The sequence below is a fragment of the Carassius auratus genome, chromosome 9 (assembly GCF_003368295.1).
Source record: "Carassius auratus strain Wakin chromosome 9, ASM336829v1, whole genome shotgun sequence".
Taxonomy (NCBI): Eukaryota; Metazoa; Chordata; class Actinopteri; order Cypriniformes; family Cyprinidae; genus Carassius; species Carassius auratus.
The window spans coordinates 17220246-17242989 of NC_039251.1; the positions used below are offsets into that span (position 1 = coordinate 17220246).

Genomic DNA, 22744 nt, shown 5'->3' on the forward strand with positions numbered 1-22744 from the left:
ATATTACATAAACTTTTTCTAGTTAGTTGTCTAGGCAAGTCAAAATAACCTGAAATAAATAATGATTATATAAAACAATATTTAAAAATATAAAATTTCAAAATAATACAAATGATAAAAGTAAAATTACTAAAACTATATTTAAAATGAAAACCGAAAACATTAAAATAAAAACTAATGCAAAATTGTAATATAATAGTAAAAATTGCTAAAATAACACTGCATTTTTATTTCCCCTATTCTTGCATTTAGATTACATTATTAAATGTGAACTTTAGCAAATCTTAAAATGAATACACATTTTGTCATACTGCACAAGTAATGTTCTGATGTGTAATTGACTTGAAACGAATACAGTTTTTGTATTTCCTTTTTACTTTATTTTGATAAAATAGTCAGACATATCGAAGGGAATTTTAATATCCTAACCCTAACACAAAAACAATGATTGACTTGTCGGTATTGGCCAGAATTTTAAATGTCAGACGACTTTTATACATCTTGAGCCTCGACAGATTTATATTACTCTAGAAATACCTCTAAACCACTTAAATAGAGGTTCCTCCTGTGCACATGTAACGCCCCTCACATCAATGCCACACTAGGCTTAGCAAGGCAGAAAGTTACACAATGAGGTATGCAACCAGCTCCAGGGGCAAGTTGAATGCTCTCTAAAATCATTGTGTAGCAAGGTCAGCGTGGGGTCCAGGAAGGTCAGGCTTTTCCATCCAGGCCTGTCACCTCATATTGATCCGCTCGTCATTCGCCGGGGTCTGTTTAGCAATTCCGCTCCCTGCGCCGTGTCTCCATCGGCACCCACATCCATCGGGGAGTTCTGGAGCTATGGCTGGGCATGGGAGTGCCAGCCAATCCCCTCCCCTGACTCCCCCATCCTCAGCCGGAATCAAATCCCAGGCGGGCCCCCTCCCTGTTGCCCCGTTTCCAGTTGAATTGCCCTCATTCTTCTCAGGGAGCCTCTCGGGGGACAGCTCTAGCCATGCATGGCAATGAGATGCCTGAGCACTCAGCGACTGCACCTCCCATGCTCATAACACTCACACCTGGGATCACCATTTCATTTCAGCATCCCGGTGAAATGGAAAGGTGATCTTAATCTCTCTCGCTCGATTGCTCCCTTTCCATTTCTTCAGATCTTTAAAGAGATAGTGTGAATGAAATGAAAATGAAAATGAAAATTCTGTCATCAATTACTCACCCTCGTGTCATTTCAAAGCTGTATGTCTTTCTTTCTTCTGTGAAACAAAAAATAAGATATTTTAAAAAATATGAAAGTGAGTGGGGTCCAACCATTTTTTTTAATTTATTGTATGGATAAAAACAGATAAACAAAAAAATTATATAAGATTGTCTTTCCAAATCTGTATAACTTTATTTCTTCTTGTGGAAGACGAAAGAAGAATTTCCACTCCCCACCACACATGCAGTGATAGTCAATGGGGTCCAAACTTTTTATTTACTGTATGGATAAAAACAGATACAAGATTAATAAGAATGTCTTCTTAAACCTGTATGACTGACTGAAAAATATCTCTGTGTTTTTTTTTTTTTTTTTTTTGACAATACAGTAAAAACCAATGGGGTCCAAACATGTCCAAATAATATCATAACATCTAAGTCTTAATGTGAAAATTCCTTTGTTAGGGTCTTCATGGTTATGCACTGAACGTATTCTTGATTAGATAAATCACACTGATTTGACAAATAACATTTGCGCTGTTTGGAGGAAAACCGATCTAGAATTAGTCATTGTTACTCTTGCCTCTCATATCACCTTGGCACTGTTAACTACAGTTGGTGATACAGCATCCTCCATCACAGCCCCTTGATTAAGTGTTAATCAATTGGAGCTAAGATAGACAAATTGTGCCTAAATGTTAACCACGTGGTGCTATACTCAATTATGCTAATAATCTGTTCATTTGATGGTTAATGAAACAACTGAGACCTTGCTCTTGGTATTGATTTCCCATTTGGAGCTCTCTTAAGGGACAAGCTTAGTTAGGCAAGAGGTTGGCTCATTTATCTGATCTAATGATCAATGTCTCTGAGTGATATGCTTACACAATACACACGAGCATGATGACAGCTCCTTGGACACAAAAAAATAGCCGGCTGTTGAACAGCGAGTGCCCTGGTCAACTGTGAAACCTCGCATGTCAATCCAGAAGGACAATAACCCTCTGAGCTCCAACTTGAGTTGCCATGGCAACATTATCTCAGCCCACCACTACCTGCAGCCATTGGACCTCCTGATCACAATATCAATCCAATGCACACAGATTAGCTTCGATGCACGCTTCGTCAATGACAAGAGCGTAGGGTTAAAATTCACACAGAAATTTTGTTTTGCTTTTAACGCCATATAAATAAGAGTCTTTTCTTGGAAAAGCCAGAAAGCTTGGTAAATACAGTGTAAGGGCTATTGGCTAACATGGATGCTATATATGCAGTAGTGCTGGTTGGACATTATATATATATATATATATATATATATATATATATATATATATATATATATATATATATATATATATAATTTTTTTTTTTTTTTTCAGAAGGGTGACATGAGAATTGATTGCAATCAGTAAAGGATGTATCTTATGCTCACCAAACCTGCATTTATTTTATGGAATAAAGATTTAAACAGTTATACTGTGAAATATATTATTACAATATAAAAGAACAGTTTTCTATTTCAGAATATTTTATCACAAGATCTTTCAGAAAGCGTTCTAATATGCTGAATTGGTAATAATAAGAAATGTTTTGTGAACATTAATCCTAAAAACCATTATGCATTTTTTTTTTCAGGACTCTTAGATAAACAAGTAGTTAAAAAGAACAGTGCTTATTTTAAATATAAATATTTAGTAATGTTATACATGTATAACATTACTAAATATTTATATTTCTTTATTGTCACTGTTGATCAATTGAATGGCTCATTGCTGAATTGAATGATTAATTTCTGTAAAAAAAAAAAAAAAAAAAAAACTTTTTACAGCTTGTTATATTAATGTTTTGATATGTTTCAGATGTTTCGTTTTTATACATTTTTCAAAATATTGCAAAATGTGTTTATAGTTTGACTTTGACTTCTCTAATTTCTTTCTTTAAGACTAAAATGATTGAAGATGACAAAATGTTGGCTACATTTTTGTCAAAGTACAATAACTATGACTAAGCAATAACTGTAAAAATGAACACTTCCTGTAAAAGCATGAAAATGTTGACTCATCTGGTGGACCATAGTGTTGTCTCATCTTCACCAGAATCGTTTCAGCCCAAGTGCTGAGTTGAGATCTGGGCCTGATTTCCTGCCGCCCATGCCAGGAGTGATGTGTAATAGAGATGTTTAAAGCGTATCTGCTTTGCTTGCATTCCATCACGTGCTGCTGCTAAAATAATAAGTGCACGGGTTACTTTGGGACAGCTCCCTCTGAGCCACAATCACATTGTTGTGATTGACTCTTTCGTGAAGTTCCCTTTTCTAACGCCTAAAGCCACACTGATCATGTTTGCAACACTTGTGTGCAGATCGTAGGAGCATCTATCACATCTAAGACAGTCATTTTGACAGCAGAGATCTAGGTTCACGCTTTTCTATCTTCAAGACAAGTCACCTATCTGTCTGTTTGTGTGCAGACTTGTCCCTCCCGACAGGCGAAACCCAAACAAACATAAAGAAACATGAATACTGCTTTCCCAAGATGCTCATGCATCCATTACTGCACCTTTATGGTGTTAAACATGGTAAATTGAGTAGACGGGGGAGAGAAACCGTCTCAGTGGGAGTGCTGGAGCGTCTCATCTCCCCATCATGCAGTGCTTCAAGAGCAATATTAACTTGTAATCAGATTCCACCAGTTCATTAAAGCTGTCTCCTTGTGCATCCCTTGGATGTTGAGGGAGGTGGCCACTTTTCATGTGTGAGAGAGTCTGGTAGAGCAATGCCCACTGCAAAGCACAGAGCCGTAACAAGGCTGGAGTCTTTGTTCAGAGTCTCAGATGCCTGAGGGGAGTTTGCACAAAGACATGGATTCTGTTAGATAATCTTGTCATTTGTGTGAATATACAAGAAGAGAACTGTCAGGAGACTCTGATAGCAGCGTCAGCCTTGATTGTGTGCGTGTATTTAGATGCTATATGTATGTGTGTGTGTGTGTGTGTGTGTGTGTGTGTAACGAGTGAGCGCATGTGTTTGCTAGCACAGCTTTACCCTACAGACATGCAGCTGGTCACCTAGGTGATGCTGAATGTTCTTTCCTATCTACAGGCCCCTTTTACACCTGGCATTAATGTGTTTCCAGTGAATGGACCACTAAAAACACTTTCAAATGTGGCCTGGGATTGATTTTGATGACATTTAGGACATGCATCCTATAAATCATTTAAATATTTTAGGAATTGGCATCTGAATAACCAACAAAGTCATCACTGATGTTTTTTTCTGCAGCAAGAGTGTATTTATACTATAATAATAAAAAAAATAGAAATAATCTTTGTGTATTATATGTGCTTTTAACCAAGCTGTAAATGCTTTATATTTCACTCTCTTTTTTTTCTTTTATTCTTTTTCTGCCTGACAACATCAGGCAAAGGGACTTCTGAAAATTAGTCACTGGCATTTACTTGAATGTCGATTAATGTACAATGTAAATATATAAATGACTGAATCAATCGATCAGTTTTTTATATCCATATTCTGCTACTTAAACTGTATTGAGGTTACTTTAAATATAATCCTGTATGTCATGTTGAGTTTTTAAAGCAATATATTCATCATGTTAAAAAAGCATAGCTGACACTGTGCTTGCTTGTGATTTTTCTTAGCATTAATCAGTTATTTCTCTACCCATTTGGCTGGATTAGATTTAAAGAGAGCATTTTTTCGTAATCTTTTTTTTCCCAAGTGCAATCAATGCGTAATATGGTAACACCTTATTTTTAGGTGTCCTTGTTACACTTTAAGTAACTACTATTATAAAAACAATAAATTAGGCATAATTGCATGCAAGTAACCTTAAACATAACCTTAACCATATAGTACATGTAGTTAATGAAAATTATTCAGTACTGAAATGAATAATCACACTGTAACAAGGACACCTTAAAATAAAGTGTTCTTGTACAAAACATTCAAGCTATTCAATAAAACTCTACTTTACCTGTTATAAGTTAAGCTATTATCATGCTAACTGAAGGCTAATAAAACCATAAAAGGTAAATGTTTAATTTGATCATTTTTAGCTTCAAATATAAAATATGATCTGTGATATATAACTATAAATAGTTTTTGTTTATGTTTAACCATGCACAGAATAGAGTTACCATAACATTTAATCTCAGGTGATGAAGTATTTGTTTACCCTCGGCCATAAACCTCAACTGTTTACTCACTGCATACCGTGATGACATCATTGCCTGTTGCATTGTTGCCTGCGCTATTGTTCAGAGCTTGCTAGGTTTGACTCAATCACAGAAAAGGTGAGAGGAGTCACACTCAGCAGCTTTCTCATGCCTTTCTCTTTTTCTCTCTCTCTCTCGGCTCACAGACACCATCAATAACAGGATGTTAATGCTAGACGGAATGCCTGCAGTCCGAGTCAAAGCAGAACCTCTGGAATCTGAGAGAGGGGTAAGAGAACAGTTGTTTTTCATACAATTTCTGTCCTACTCCTGTATCACCCTCTACTTCTTTCACCCCTCACACACCCACCCCCTCGCTGTGATACACCTAATTACTCCCAGGCGTTTGTGTGTGTGTGTGTGCGTGCGCGCAAAGCAGCCCTGATGTGGAGAGCCACAGCTGGAACAGGAATGCTCTCAAGGCTTACAGTCAGGGCCACTGCAGCCAGGGCAGCCATTTTGGCAGGGCTCAAGCACAGATGCAGAGACACTGCTGTAGGGAGTCTTTCTCTCTTTTTTTGTCATTATTTCCTCATATGCTGCTTACTTAACTGCACATGTACTTTACATGAACATCTAGGCTCACCTCCAGGCACTTTTAGAGTATCTATCAGGGGTTTTTAAACTGGGGTCCAGGGACACCCAGGGGCCTGCAAGAGAGTGCTACACTTTCAGAAACAGCCCTAAAATAGACACTACATACAATAAATTAATCAAAAAAAAAAAAAAAACAAATCTTTCTGAAACAGAAAAAAGGTACAAAAAGAACAAAAACTGTCTGGGGCGGTTTCATAGGTACTTTGAAAAAATACTAATATGTACACTTTAGGGACTGATGCTCCTTTAATTGAAAATGCACTAAAATGCACCTTTAAGTGATAAATATGGTACAAAGGTGTGCCTTTTGGAAAGGTACCACCCCAGTCACAGCTTTTGTAAAAAGAAAAGTGCAGGGTGTCTGTGATGCACTTAAGGAAAGAATGCTTTTAAAGATATTCTGTGTAATGTACTGTACATTTTAGGACTGTTAACTTTTTACTTTTCATCAAAGAATCCTAAAATAACACAAGTCATATTTGTCCACCAAAGTGTTAAGCAGCAACATTTTATTCTTGTTGTGTAAAATGTGTAAAGAATTTGTAAATGAATACAAATTCTTTACACATTTTACACAACAAGAATAAAATAATCACGATTAATGTAATAGATTCCAATATTCATCCATTTCAGTCAAAATATTTAGCTGCATTCTTATTTTGGAAAAAGGGCACCTAACAAGGGGTTCCTCATATTCCATGGTCTTTGGCAACAAAAAGTAAAAAAACCCTTAACAATACAGCTAACCTATTAGCGTTATCATTAAGACTTTGACTCAGGAATGCATGGCGTGGTACAGTAGATAAAGTTAATTCTGTGTCATGTTAGTGCATTAACATATACTGTAATAGATTTGATCGATAAGTTATAGTAATTCGATCATTCATTGTGATGCATTGTTTAGTGAACTGCTCTACATTATTTGCGGATTATTAAAAAGCGGATAGGGATGGATGCACTATTTTCTTGGAGAGGGAACTTGTGAATAGTTGCGTCTGAGAGCCGACGACATACCCTTGTTGTGTTCTACTTCACAAGCCAGCAACACTTTGCTTCCTTCCTGCGAAAGGCTGGTAGACATATTTATCCATATGCGTCGAAATCCTGCCAAGCGCCAGGAAGTGTGCAACCTACACAATGACTCTTTGAAGTGCATTTCATTGCTCAAACATGGTCGTCGTTCCGGTGGCCACTTGCCAAGACCTTGCTGAGAATGGTTCGCCCCAGTTAATTCCCTCACCAGCTAGACAGATATCTCACGCAGGATCCCCGAATAAAGTGAAAGTCATCAGCAAAGAGCCAAGGTGGAAAGTACGGAGGAGAGAGCAGGTGAGGTTATAAAACATTTCTACAGAAACTGACGTTCAAACAAGAACAGGAATCGGTATGCAAAACAGCTTTTTATCACCTCAAAGCCTTTGATTATTATTTTTTCCATATGAAAGGAGGTCATGTGTGCTACGGTTCTCCATAGTTCACGGTTTCAGTTTGCTGTTGTTTACAGTTTCATCTGGTTTTCTCGAAACGGCTTACAGCCTATTGGATCAGCCAGTGATACCATCTGAATAATCATGAGTGCAGTTCTTGATTATTTGCCGTTTTTATCTTCAAGTGCTTCGAACCTGCCTTTGAGCAAAATAAAAACACAGTGGAACTAAATTCAGAGCTTTTATAGGGCCAAAGTGACTAGAGTGTAAAGAGGGGAGATGAGATCTATTTGAGAAAGTGGTTTGTCTCAGAGGGCTGCAAAGACCTGAGGCTACAACGGCCGCAAGCACAGATCCACACAATGTCCAATATACACACACAAACAAAAAACACATGCAGTATAAAGCCTCTTAACCATACCCTAAAGGGTACATCACAAAATTCAATAGAACTAGAGCGAGAGTTCACTACCGACACACAGACAGACAAAAAATGGTCTGTTGTAGCAGGAAATGTGGAGGTTTCATTACTGCTCCAAGGAACTGACCAGAAATGTTTTGTCCCTTTTGCTGGGAACAACAAAGGATTTCTAAGATATTACAGAGGCAGGTTTTTCAATTAGATAGCAATGCTGATTGGTCATTAGTGGCACCTCCCTTCTCTTTCATTCAACCCTCATTAGTAGGTTGCTGATTGCATGCTATGCTAATAGAAATTCACTTGCCGGGTTTGATTACCACCCTGTCTGTGCAGCTGTGCAGACCATGTTCTGCATTTTTTACTGAAAAATTGTGATGTACAAATTACATGCATTTCCTATGAAATACGGAGTATTTTAAGATTTAGCATTTGATTTGCGATCAGGTTCATAGATGTTAAATGACATGATGTGCGTCATCTGAATTAGCAGATATATAACATTTACTCAAAACTTTAATTTCAATGTTTAATAAAAAAATCTAGAAATATGGCTGAAGGTCGTAACACTGCTTCCCCCTTTTGCTTCTACTGGACCCATAAAGATTGAACAACAGGGATATGTCTGTCATGCCTTTTTTTTTTTTTTTTTTTTTTTTTTTATATAGCTACCTCATGTTTTGTATTTATTTAATAATGTATAGCTTCAGTATTTTTATTGATTAATACATTTTTCCCACAAGAGAAAACTGACTTGTAGATCTACCATCCCATGATAGCCCCACTAGTCAATTGAGTAGAGCTGTGAAACATTTTCATTGTGCTTTTCTTTTAACTCAAAACTCCTGAATATCCCGGCTAAATCACCATTGAGCCATGGTTGTCAGCACGGTCACACTTTGCAGAAAGGGTTCTCTTTTATTCTAAAAGTACTTCTCTTTTCCCTGCCCAATCAAATTAGTATTGTAACCCTGACCCTGAGGTCATGTGTCTTGACCTCTGAGCCCTGAATGACCCATTTTACGGGTCACGTCAGCATTATTTATTCGCCTGACATTTGTTTGTTTTTGGATTCAATTGCAGTTTTATTGTACCGCATAGCCTACTGCTGATTCATGGTCAGCAGCGCCCAGAGTAACTCCACGTGTCCCGAGTAAAAATAGTATGAGCTCAGGGGGGAAACTGTAATTTGCTACAGGCCCACTCAGTCTGCATAAAGAAAAGTGTTGAGCCGTGATTCTACAGCAGACCGTTTATCATATCTGCCGTCACAATTCAAGAACTTTTCCCCTCGGTTTAATGAGCTGCTCTGTCATGATTAGCTGCCTGCTCAGGAGCGATCATTTCACTGCATACTCTTGCTGCAGAGAGGAATGCTCTATCTGATAGCACTTTATTTATGTTGGGTTTTTTCTTTGGGCAGACACCCCTGTGGGGTTAACTGTGTGGTCCTCTCTCCATGATGATGTTCTTTTAGAGGAGCAGGCAACATTTCATACAGTACGTGATCCGGACTACGAGTGTGAGACATGATGTTTGATTTTTTTTGATTCACAAGATTCACAAATCAGTCTGCAAACCCAGTTTGAGTCTGACTCTTTCAGTCAGTGAATCATTTACTTGTTTGAACTGTGTTTTTAAATGATTCACAAAACAGTCTGATAATCCAGGCTGACTCTGGCTCACTGAATCGTGAATAATTTTTCAATCAGATTTGAAATAAACAGAATGTTGCTTGTTAAAAAGGATACAACAAAACAGGTTTTTTTCTCTAATAAATTACCTAGTCATCTCTTTCTATCTTTGTTCAACTCTGTTAGTAATTTTAAATATTTAAATACACTTATACACACACACACACACACACACACACACACACACATATAGAATTTATTTTATTCGAAATTGAAATACCAAAAATAACACCACCTTCATTTATTTCTTTGTTCTTTACAGTCACCCAAAGTGCACGGCTATCCTGATATGGAGACTGTGCCGCTCCTGCTCAGCAAAGTGAAGGCAGAACCTCCAGAAGACCTGCTCTCATCCGAGCAGTTCCAAACCCAGACAGAGCCTGTAGACCTGTCCATCAACAAGACAAGGACATCATCACCTTCCTCCAACACCTCAGCCTTCTCTCCATCTTCATCATCATCATCCTCACCTTCTGTCATCACCTCAGTCTCCTCGGGAATGCCGTCCGTTTTGACACCCGGGTCCTTGGTGGGCTCTCCTCATGGAGTTAGAGGCCAGCAATTTTTGCACATCATCCACCCCGTCCGCCCTTCCAGCCCCAGTAAACTTCCCAGTCAGGTGCACCGTATCCCTGTGGTGGTGCAGTCGCTGCCCCTCATGTACACCACAGCCGTTCACTCCCCGGCAACCCTCAACTCCACAATCATGTTACCTCTCCTGGACGAGGCCAAGTACCAGGGCAAAGGTGAGGACATTTTTATTTTTTATTTCAGTATTTTTATATTCCAGTACAAATGTCTAAATATTTGTAACACAAGATACATTTACTTAAGAAGCAAAATGCATTAAGTCAAAGATCAAAACTGACATTGTGTAAAAAAGAAAAAAAATGCTTTAAACTAGAAAAGAAATACCTGCCAAAAGAATGAGATAAATAAACTTAATTCAAAGGGAAAACAAGATTCTTTTACTTACCCCATTTGAATATATTTTTTTTTACTTGTTTTATGCAAAAACACTTTTAAAGTAAATGCATCTTTTTTTAAAGAATGTTTAGATATTTGTACTGAAAAAAAACAACAACAAAAAACAAGACAAAAGGCAACCAGTAAAGAAATTATATTTTTGCAGAATAAAAAAGGTTGGAGGTTTGCAAGTGGGAATAACTTAACAGTTTGAGAATGACTTACTTGATCACCAGGGTGCCCCTGGGTGAAGCACTTAACATCAGCCTGGCCCAAGGGGAATGTTGAAATCTTATGAAATTGTGATCACAGGGGAAAATAAATCAACTGGAATGGGGGAAAATGAAAGCTGATTAAAAGCATCTGTTTCCTTCACATTTGTTTTAGGAAAAGACTAGCTTCAGACAGTCCATTCTTCACAGAAAAGCACCATACTCATAATGATATGCAGATATGGGGCTGATTGTCCTCAGATGCCTGTGTACTTCCTGCTGTTAGGGAGTATGTGCTGTGCGTCAGGCACACTGTCTGCTTTTGAAGTAGTGGAAATATAAAGTAAAAGCTTCATTTCAAGTCAAGTAAGCAAAGTGGGAAATTAACTCCTGCCACCTGCGTTTGTGCCGTGCTGGCTGGGTCATTTTGATTTATGTACCAGCCAATGTGGCAGTCAACCTGTAAGACATGTCAGATTGGCATTTGAAAGGATTTTTTTTAAGTATGATTGTTGAATGTTTAATTTAGATTTTGAAGTCATTTGAAAATCTGGCAAGGTTTATGAAATTGCTATATTTATATATTCAGATATTTGTAGCACTTCACTGATCTTTTCAAACACACCCAAGCATGTGAGGTCACACTTGTATTGTTTCATCTCACATTGCAGTATATAGCATAAATTGATACTAATAGTATTACACAAGTGGACCAAAATGAGATGAAAGGAACAAAAAAGAAAGAAAAAAAAGGAAAAGTTATATTTCACTTTGTTCTTTGTTTATTTATTTATTGGACATGAAAGGTCTAAATTCCTTTCAAGAGCACTAAGATGTGAAGACAGATTATATAAATTTAGTACATTAGAAAACAGAAGTGTCAGTGAAAAGCTTAAGATTTGTGCAGAAAACAAAGGGAAGAAATGTTAAATACCATTGTTTCATACTGTAACTTCAAATCACTTGTTCACTTCCACTGTAAATTCAATTCACTGAAAATAACAAGATTTAATGTATTTTTATTCCCAATTTTTTTTTAATGTAATTTCCACCACATAACTCTATTAATCACAAAATATATTATATAGGTGTGGTAGAAATATTCATGGCTTTCAGAAAAAAAAAAGACAGAATTCTTCAGTATATCTACTGTTAGATATTGTTATTTGACAAATTAAATTAACTAGTGAGAGTGTGAAAAGTTTATTTTCCGAAGGGCTAAAAGTGACCATTAAAGAGACACCCATAACATTGAGTTAAACCCTGCCAGTCCAAAAAAAAAAAAAAGTCACCACCTGGATTTAACTAAGCAAATAGTTAAGATCCTTCCATTGGATAATTACTGCATGGATGATTATGTTATGTGCCCAAAGAAGGAGGTCAGCTGACTACCTGAATATACTGAATGATCAGGTTATTCCATCAATTAATTTTTTTCTCCCCTGATGGCACGGGCATATTCCAAGATGACAATGCCAGGATTCTTCAGGCTCAAACTGTGAAAGAGTGTTTCAGTGAGCATGCAACATCATTTTCACACTTGGATTGGCCACCACAGAGTCCAGAGTCAGACCTTTACCCCAATGAGAATCTTTGGGTTGTACTGGAGAAGACTTTGCACAGCGGTCTGACTCTCCCATCATCAATACAATATCCTGGTGAAAAATGAATGCAACTCTGTACGGGAATAAATGTTGTGACATTGCAGAAGCTTATCGAAATGATGCCACGGCGAATGCATAATCAAAGCTAAAGGCAGTCCAACTAAATATAAGAGTGTGTGACTTGTTTTTTTGGAACGGGCTGTGTATATTTTTATACTGAGAAAAAATAAAATAAAATTGCTTGTGGTTGATAAAACAGCCCGGTGGGCAAGAAATTAAACTTCCCACCCTAAAGCCCACAATTGTGGATTATCTTAAAATACTGTTGCTTTTCTAACAAACAGAATAGTGTTTACTGAGATGAAAGTGCTTTTTTTTTTTGCAAACATAGGATCTGTGTAGTTGTCTCTAGTCCAAGGTCATGCAGACAGGTCTCGGCCCCTCGCCGCATGCCCTAATCAGAAGCACACATTTTGCACGGTGCCTTCCCAAACTCTGGAGACCTCACCGACGACACTCTGGGACTGCTGTTTGGGGTTGGTTTCCTGTAGGGTGAGTTTTAATACTCTGGCACTAAGCCAAGATGCTCTGGGTGTTGCTGTCGAATGGTGTTTGGCCCGAGTGGAGGGCACAAGGGAGCTGTTTGTTGCTCAACCTCTTGTTTATCTGGGAAGGGTGTCTGTCCCAAATGGTTGGGCAGGGCTGGGCATCCTGCTAGAAGAAGGGTTTAAATACTGGGTGTCTCACTCAGCTTCAGGGGAGGAAAGAGAGGAAAAACAAGCTTTGCATAATGGGGTGGGGCGGATATTGAAGATGGGTGGCACCGCGAGCAGTCAGGCACATAGCAACATGGACTCCACCCAGAGTTCTCTGGAGCAGCACAGAGGAAATGGGGTCAGACCTGGGCGGGGTCAGTGATGATAGGCTTACATGATAGTGACTGACGGTAACATTACCGCTATTTTGAGACACAAGTATGAACCTTATGTTCTGAAGTGCACCGATTTACACATAAATGTTTATGTCACAGCTGGAAACACAATGGATGGCACACACTTACGCTTGCTTGCGCATACTCGTGTACAGGTTGCCAGGGGGAGGTGGGGAGGGGGTGTGCCCTTCTCCAAAGCTCTGTCTCCGGCTGAGTTACCATGGAAACAGGCTATGGCTGGAAACAACAGGAGAAAGAAATCATGGGGTTTGCTTCACCACCTCTTATGAACTCCTCTTTTGTCATTGCCTTTATATGGACATTTTTAAGGAATATCCAGGCGAGTTATGTACTGTAGGTAGACTGAATGGATTATGGTGGACAGCGTGCACAGAGGCAGAGACTGACCATATTATTCGGCGTTGCAGTTTAGTGTTCAAATATAATAGAGTGTATTCAATTAGTCAAACATATTTTATTTCAAGTATATAGCACATTAAAAGTGCTGCACTGTTCAGTAGAACAAGTTATTCAAATAAATATTAAAAAAAAGAAAATAAAAAATCTAAATTATACAATTTAAATAATAGTATGCAAAATATAAGTTCTAAAAAGCATTTATTGCACTAAAAATAATCAGGGTAATCAACAATATACAAGTATTAGGTCTGTTTAAAATCTGTTTTAACATTGATGTAGTACCACATTGACGCAGGAAATGTAGAATATAGTGTTGTGAATGGTTTTGCATTACTTCACATACAGAGGTTGCAAAGCATTTGCTATAACTGATTTGTGTCTAGCCTGAGTAGACAGAATGGAGGAAGAGAGAGAAGAGCTCCAGGCTCTTGTAATGCGTCCAGTTAATCTTTCATTGGCATCTTCCATCAGTTTTGCTGAGCATTTGTGGCTCTTTAAACTGGATACTTAAACTACCCTTGGAAAGGCATAAAATAAGTTTTGTGCTGAATTTGGTAAAGAATAACAGTAAAAAGCAGTAGGTATAAAGTTAGGCCAGTTCATGTGATGTTTATTGTAATGTAATGTTCTTGAGTGATGGGTTGCACATCAAAAATTGAATGCTGGTATTTTCTCATATTGCTGGATCTATGTATGTATGTACACTACCATTCAAAAGTTTGGGGTTGGTAAGATTAAAAAAAAATAATAATAAATAAATAAATAAATATATATATATATATATATATATATATATATATATATATAGATATATACTATAATAAAGTATTTTATTCTTACCATTGCTGTTTTTTTTAAACACTGTAACAACTGTAATTGTGCAAAATATTATTACAATTTAAAATAACTTTTTTTCTATTTTAAAATATTTTAACATTTAATTTATTCCTTTGATGGCTAAGCTAAATTTTCATCAAGTTTCACTCCAGTTTTCAATATCACATGATTTTTCAGCGATTACAGTGTATATATGTATTTGTATTTTTTTTTTTTTACATTTATTATACTGTAACTATAGTGTGTAGTCTGGTTTGCTGATGTCCATTGTGTGTAGTAGAAGCTCACAAAAACTGATGCCCTGATGGTAGAAAATTTGTGGAATCATGATATATTTTTTTGTGTAATATTTTCCAATAATCAGTCACACTAAAAAAAAAAAAAAAAACTGACAATCGACAGACCTCACTGTAAATTTTATTTAAAATGTTTTACTTATGGGACCATATAGTTGACATCTTAGGTGTTCCTGTCATTCATTTAGAATTTCATAAATTGGCAGCATAACTGTGTCAAACATCCTGGAAACAAAGGGTGATGGCAGCATAGCTCTGTTGTCTTTAGACGCTCTCCGGGCATCTGATCGCCTGTGCTGGTGACATGCCCACAGGACACACTGCCCAAGGCCAAATGGGAGACAGGATGGACATCTCTGATCCAGGATCAGGTCTGACATACTGCTGAGAGAGCAGCGAATTAGAAGCGTAGCTCTGCAGGCTGGGCTAACCCATATAATATGAACAAAGCTTGCAGTCAGGGAGAATGCTGCTCTCGTTCTGTGGGGAATGAGATTCAGTAATCAGAGACGGCTGCAAATCCATGATGTGAATCTCCCGTTCCACTACATCCCAAAGCTGCTCTATTGGATTGAGATCTGGTGGCTGTGGAGACCATCTGAGTAAAGTGAACTCATAGCCATGTTCAAGAAACCAATCTGAGATGATTTGAGCTTTGTGACATGGTGCATTATCCTGCTGGAAGTAGCCATCAGAAGATAGTTACACTGCAGTCATAAAGGGATGGACATGGTCAGCAACAATACTCAGGTAGACTGTGGCATTTAACTAATGCTCAATTGATACTAAGGGGCCTAAATTGTGTCAAGAGAATATCCCCCACACAATTACACCACCACCAGCCTGAACCGTTGAGGCAAGGCAGGATGGATCCATGCTTTCATGTTCTTTATGCCAAATTCTGACCCTACCATTTGAATGTCGCAGCAGAAATCGAGACTCATCAGACCTGGCAACATTTTTCCAATCTTTTATTGTCCAATTTTGGTGAGCCTGTGTGAATTTTGGTGAGCCTGTGCTGCTGTAGCCCATTTGCTTGATTCGACGTGTTGTGCTTTTAGAGATAGAATTCTGCATACCTTGGTTGAAACGTGTGGTTAATTAAGTTACTGTTGCCTTTCTATCATCTCTAACCAGTCTGCCCATTATCATCTGACCTCTGACATCAACAAGGCATTTTTGTCGACACAACTGCCGCTCACTGGATATCTTCTCTTTTTTGGACCATTCTCTGTAAACCCTAGAGATGGTTGTGCGTGAAAATCCCAGTAGATCAGTAGTTTTTGAAATATTCAGACCAGCCGTCTGGCACAAACCACCATTCCATGTTCAAAGTTACTTAAATCCCCTTTCTTCCCCATTCTGATGCTCGGTTTGAACTTCAGCATGTCGTCTTCAGCACATCTAGATGCCTAATATATATATTATATATATTACTTCATGTTGTTCCCAACTTGTATAACAGACAGACATACACAATATGTTTTGAATAAAATATATTTTATATATTTATATTTATATCACAATTAATCGTTTGACAGCACTAATATATATAAATGGCTGAGATTCTGTAACTTCACACCAGTGTTGTTATCAGTGTGTTAACTAAAACTATCAATAATTATTTTAAATAATTGAAAGAAAGCTGAAATATGCTGAAATATATATGTAAGATAAAAAAATATATGTATTTTATTTTTTAATGTATTTGTTAAGGAAACATTTCTCATTTTCATTTAATCTGAAATACTAAAGTTAAATAAAACAACTAGAAAAAGCTAATAAAAATTACAAAACAAACAAAAATCTATAAAACTTCAAAAAACAAAAACAAAAAAGTATATACTGTATTAATTATTGTGGCTGGAAATACTTTATGTATTGTGGCTGGTTAATGCCAATATATTTTAATTTTATAATATTAATATTGTATTTGTTGAGTTTTATATTTTTTCCCTTTTGGCCCTGTGGACATTTATTAAATAAACTGCAATATCATTTCCACCTTAAACTTAAAAGGTGAACTGTCTTTAACAACATTCTGTGTTGGAAATTACAAGATTTATTAAGAATTTATTGTTTTAGTGGGCATGATACATTTTTGGACATTTAAAAAGTAGCAGATATAAATAATGAAGGAATGATAATGCAGACCAAAAGTTAATGTGACCTTAATATAATAAACAGGAAAAAAAATAGAAATCTGTTCATTTTAATAAAAAACAACCCTTGGGACATTAAAGTGCCAAAAGTTGAAGAAACACCGTGAAATGCTGTGCTAATTTCTGCTCAGTGTCATGTGGCATATTGTGAGCTGCTGAATGGGTCTGAGAATAGTCTCGGGCGGTACACATATTACAGTCTTGTAACTAACCTCCTCCTCTGTTGTCCCCCCCATGGCAGCACAAACAGACCCCAATGGCCTGTCGCCAAGACAAATCAAAAGTGACAGTGATGATGACGACCTGCCAAATGTGACCTTGGACAGTGTTAATGAAACAGGATCGGCGGCGCTGTCTATAGCACGAGCAGTCCAGGAGTGAGTATTCTCTAAAGACACCAACACACCAGCATGCACTGGAAAACTTATGCACACTGACTGTCTTCAGCTAAAAAACTGTGTGTTGATGCAGTGCTAATAATGCAGATTCATATTGTGTGTTTGAAGATTCTGCTTTTTAGTAAGATTTTAAAGCACTAGATCTCAACCTTTTCGAGTTTAAACCTCCCTTTGTTCAAGACCGTATTCAAAGGCTATCCTATTTATACTGATGTGTTTTTTGTTGTAACCCCCCCCCCCACCCTCAAAATATGATGCCAGTTTAATGTTGTGTATTTATATTTTTTGTGTTTTTAGCATTTTAATTAAGATTATGTAAATATGACTAAGTATAAATAATGTTGGGGCCCTAGTGGGGCTGGCCTTAAGAAATTGTAATTATGTTAATGGTAATTATGTCATCATTTACTCAGCTTCATGTTGTTCCCAACTTGGGGCGCATTTCCCAAAAGCAAAGTTAGGTAATTATGGTTGCAAGTTCTGTCCTTACCAGCATATATTTAGTCTTTCATGAATCCATACTTCCAAGTTCACAAATGCAAACAGCATCCCAAAGTTGTGTGGTTGGAACTATAGCTCTTGACCTGTGCTCAGAAATCATAGTTTCTTTTTAGCAAGACATATAGACTTAAATAGATCATGCACTTAAACAAAATAAGCAAACTGACAAGTAGTGCCATCTATATCTTTCATTCCATATTCAAATTTTCTAATTTCATTCTAATTTAATTTGACTTGTAGTTTAAGTATATTATTGGGAAACCTAAAAGGGACCTCAAAGTAAATTTTATTAGTCTTTACGATTATTTATTTTCAGACTATATGAACATGATAATCATGTGACACTGTTGGGATCTCAGTTGTCATTCATCGGACTGTACATCAGTCAAGATGCGCTAAAAACAGATAAGTGGAAGAAATCTTGTCTGGAGTTTTTTATTATCAACCTATACACATTTCAGTGAATTTGAGTTGCATTATATGTGGGGCTAAAATGTTGGCTATCATGAAAAGTATATGAATGATGGCAATACTGGCGTATTTTAGAAGAAAAGTGTAATCAGCACTACACACCCACATGAAAACAGCAACGCAACCTGTGTTTATTACAACAAAGGCAACGTATAGGAATTCCATAAGCACTGGATTTTATGGTGGTTAGAGGAAATCTCTAGCATTAATTCTGACCATGGTTTGTCTTGAAAATTGAAGACAGATTGACGTTCGTTGTAGGGGACTGTGAAGCAAATGTTCTGACACTGTCAGAATCTCATCTGAGGTCAAATTTGATGACAACGGCTATTAATCGGCTGTCAATGAACATCAAACCAGCAATCAAAAACTATGGATTTTACCCTAGGATTTTAGGAATCTTTTAGGATTTTAAAAATTTATCTCAGACAACAAAATCGTGCCCAAAATTTCAAACAGTGTTTGCTGAGCTTAAGGAAACCCGCAAGATACAGCAAATTAACGGAGAACAAAAATTGCAAAGTAGTCCTCAAAGTAGTTACCTTTTGTCATTTACAGCAATAATTTGACATTTATTTTTATCATGAAATTATTATTTTACAGAAGTTACCACTCCACTGCCTGTTCGACGTCATTAATGACACTTCTGACTAGGGGTATGCCCAAAGCCGAATACTTAATGCGGAAAGGCATGGATAATGCCTTCAAAAAAGGAAAACGGATAAAGAATAATTCTGCCCGAATATAACACCGAACAGTCTGGTGTTTGCTAGATAACAGATGAGCCAGGGGATCAGTGCGATATTTTAAACAAACCTCTAAAGTTACGCAACAATGAGTGTGTGAAGTGAATGAATGTCTAAACTTTATGAAGGAAAAGACCGCAAATCAAACACTGCTTGCTGTTCCCTCTCTGTGCATCTCTTAGAAACCAAACCAGCTCTCTGTCAGGAATGGGCTTATAATCAGATCAGATACATTTTCTACTAGGCCTACATGTTTGCTTCTTTATCTTTTGCTTTTTTTCTCGGCACACCAATTTGAATTAATTCAGTCGTGTTCAGTTCAATAAACATTTGTCATGAAATCTCATTATCTGCTTGTATGATAAATTTATTTTGAGAAATTATACATTTTATGTTTAAGAACACTGAATTGGGCAAATAATAGAAACACAAATATTTTTCCATGCGCTGTTCTCTTTTTTTTCCATAGCTACTTTTCCAGATCTGCAAATTCCTTGTGTAAAATACTTTTGCAACTGCACAAGAACTGGTGAGCCAATGGAAATCATGTTATTTTACATAAACCTCTAATATTACATCACAGTAACAAGTGTGTGAAGTAAATAATTGTAAACTCTTTGAATAAAATAAGTGCAAATGAATTAGCAGTGTTGCACTTGCCATTTTTCCATGCATTTCCTGGAAATTACTTAAATCAATTTCCATATTTTTAAACTGCATACGAACCCTTATTGTTTTAATTAGAAGATATTTAAATATTTATTTATCAGATCATAAAAGGTCCCCAAGCTGGGACCCGAACTTGTGTTCCAGCACAACGACACTGCATCTCGAAGCACTGCCTATACAAGGGTATCGGCTCAGACTGTGAGAAGATATTTAAATAAATGTTATAATCATAAAAAAGTTCCTTTTTGCTCCAACAATGCATCACACTATGGTAGTTAAGCAATGAATTGCATTGCTGTTTGTAAACTAACCCCTGTATGACTTCCTTTCTTCTATGGTATACAAAAGAAGATATTTTGAAACAGGTTTCCATTTTTTCTCCATAAAGTGAAAGTCAATTGGTGTCCAATCAGGGTTGAGTTTCATTTAATGGAGAAACACACAAAGTAACTTCTAGGTTAAAAAAAGTCAGATAAAAATACAGATTTGAAAAGGCAAGAGTGTGAATAAATGATCACAGAATTATCATTTGAAAATTAGTTGAAAATGACCACCTATTACAAGACTTCTGCAAACTGCAATGCATTTCTTTGTTGGCCATTATTTGTAAAACAGGCTCTATGACACAACAGCATGAGTCTTCACTCAGATGAGGTAGTCATCCCATTAAAGACAGTGACATGATCAAAACCAGAAGTCTCTCGAGCCTGCAGGCAGTAAAAAACAGCCTAGGACTTCTCCCAAAGAGTTTTCTATGAGCCAGCCCCCCTACCAGCACCCTGCACGTCTGCCTGTTATTTAAGCAAATGGTTTGGAAAGTATTCCAGGATTCCTCCGTATGTCAAAGCTTCGCACTGACACCGTGTAAATGTTTCCCTTTGCTCCGAGTGTGCTGTAAATGACAGTACTAGGACTTTGCCCCCCAGTGCAGCAGAATGCCAAAACACAGTTTAACCAGGTTTACAGGAATGGTGTTATTGGAAGAGCTGCTGCTTTTGGCTGTTTACAGAGAGAGAGAGAAAAGGAGAAAGAGGGCATGTGTGCAGCTGTGTTCATTCTATCATGTGAAATAAGATAACATTGTGGGCAGCGTCGCCACAAGAATAACACTGATAGCACGGTGGACTCAATGGATGAGAACAAATAAGCATTTATCACATCAAAGAAGTGTTTGATGAAGAATATTGTCATTTAATTGGGTCAGTGTTTTTGCACAATAATCCAACCAGAAAATTATAAAGGCTAGGCAATAAAATGCAGTCTACAGTGAGACCGGAGCATCTAACAGTAGGAATGATGCCTTGTCTTGTGGGGCGAATTTGTGGCTGCAGATTTGGCTGGCACCGGGAGGCCCAGCGGGACTAAAATAACCCCCTTCAGCTCATGGACCTGTCAGAGGCCAGTCACAGCCGACCCAAAATGACTCAGTCTCCACTATAAGACCGTCCTCACCACCAGACAAGCCAATTTAGGAGAGAGTGAACTGTCAGCTCTGCACTTAATTTAAATATCCATGCAGCTAAAGAAGCCCTGTATCACACAGCACCACACTCTGAGCGAGAGGCCAGATGCTGTTATGTGCTGATATCTGGCTTTAAGTTGCTGATTTCAGTTACAGATGAACGGACCAAAAGTCATTGCCCAACTTTTGCATCTCTGAGAGCATTTTCAGTGACAAATGCATCCACATTGGTTGATGTTTGGACAAACGATGTGTGTTTCCAAATACGGTAAGGGGTGTAACATTTCTGTCACACGCTTGAGGTATTCGGCCAATCACAACACACTGGACAGTTGGCCAATCAGCAAACGATGAGCTTTGTAAAAAATGTACGTGTTTCAGAAAGGCGGGGCAGAGAGGAACAACAATAATGTACAATATGTGAAAAATTATGTTTTAGTTTTTTTTTTTTACCTTAAACTGTATAAACACATTGCATTACACAAACTACACAAAATAATGTTATTTTTTGCATTGTCATCTAGCATTGATTTAAAATAATATCTCTGTAAAACAACAGAACCCTTAATAGCACTGTTCTTAAATAACTCTTTCCTACAATAGGGGTCCAATCCCCATAAATAAAAATACGTTTTATATATTGTTGTGCTCCTGTAGCTCAATTGGTAGAGCATTGCGCTAGGTTACATAAATTTCATTTTATATATATATATATATATATATATATATATATATATATATATATATATATATATATATAATATACATAATATTAATTACTTGTATTCAATATTAGATAGTATTTAATATTAGTTAATATTATTTATATTTTATATAAAACATTATAAATAATTTACTATGTAGTACTTATTTAAATAATAGTAATATTATTTTCTCTCTATACTGTATATCATTTTATATTTCTAATATATAATTTTGTATTATATTATTTTATATTATAGAGCACCTAGAGTAGACCTTCAGTGATCTAACCTAATCTCTCCCTGCCTTCTCGGTCCTTTTCTGTCATTTCTCTCTGCAGTCTGGATGAGATGAAGGTCTAGTTGTGACAAATGTTTAGGTGAGCATATCAGAGAACACTCTGAGCATTGAGCAATAAGCTTACTTCACTGGCCATTCTGAAGGGAGAGCAGATACAAAAAGACCAAGAGCTCAGTTCAGTCTGATATTAAAAAGCTCCAGAACCATTTCAACATACAGAAGAATTCATACATCCCACCCCCTCCACACAAAGCCAGGAGACAGGGTTATGCAGGGTTCACACAAGAACTGTTTTAAAGGTCTAGGCATCATCTGAGCAGCAGAGCTCCGCACTGTTCTTCAGTAGGTGTCAGGTGACTGCGCTAGCATAAGTTACTTTTTGACGAAGAGTAAAAACAGACATGGTTGGATCAGTGGCGGGACCCACCAAAAGGCTTTGGTTTATATAAAATATTAAGTAAAAGAGGGCAGAAAAGTGCCAGTGGGATATGAATTTGAAGT

The 22744-nt window shown here is 37.1% G+C and overlaps 1 protein-coding gene across 2 annotated transcripts in view; it reads left to right on the forward strand.

Annotated features, from left to right (window-relative positions):
* Window positions 1-22744, forward strand: part of LOC113108541 (Krueppel-like factor 12) — a 41064-nt gene that overhangs the window by 13747 nt on the left and 4573 nt on the right. The window contains exons 2-4 of one of the 2 annotated variants that reach the window (XM_026271724.1): window positions 5577-5659; window positions 9829-10312; window positions 17236-17371. In XM_026271724.1, coding sequence (XP_026127509.1) covers window positions 5594-5659; window positions 9829-10312; window positions 17236-17371 — 686 coding nt within the window. In that variant the 5' untranslated portion in view covers window positions 5577-5593. Of the gene's footprint in view, window positions 1-5576; window positions 5660-9828; window positions 10313-17235; window positions 17372-22744 lie in introns of those variants that run through there. The other variant, XM_026271725.1, reaches the window with a different exon arrangement.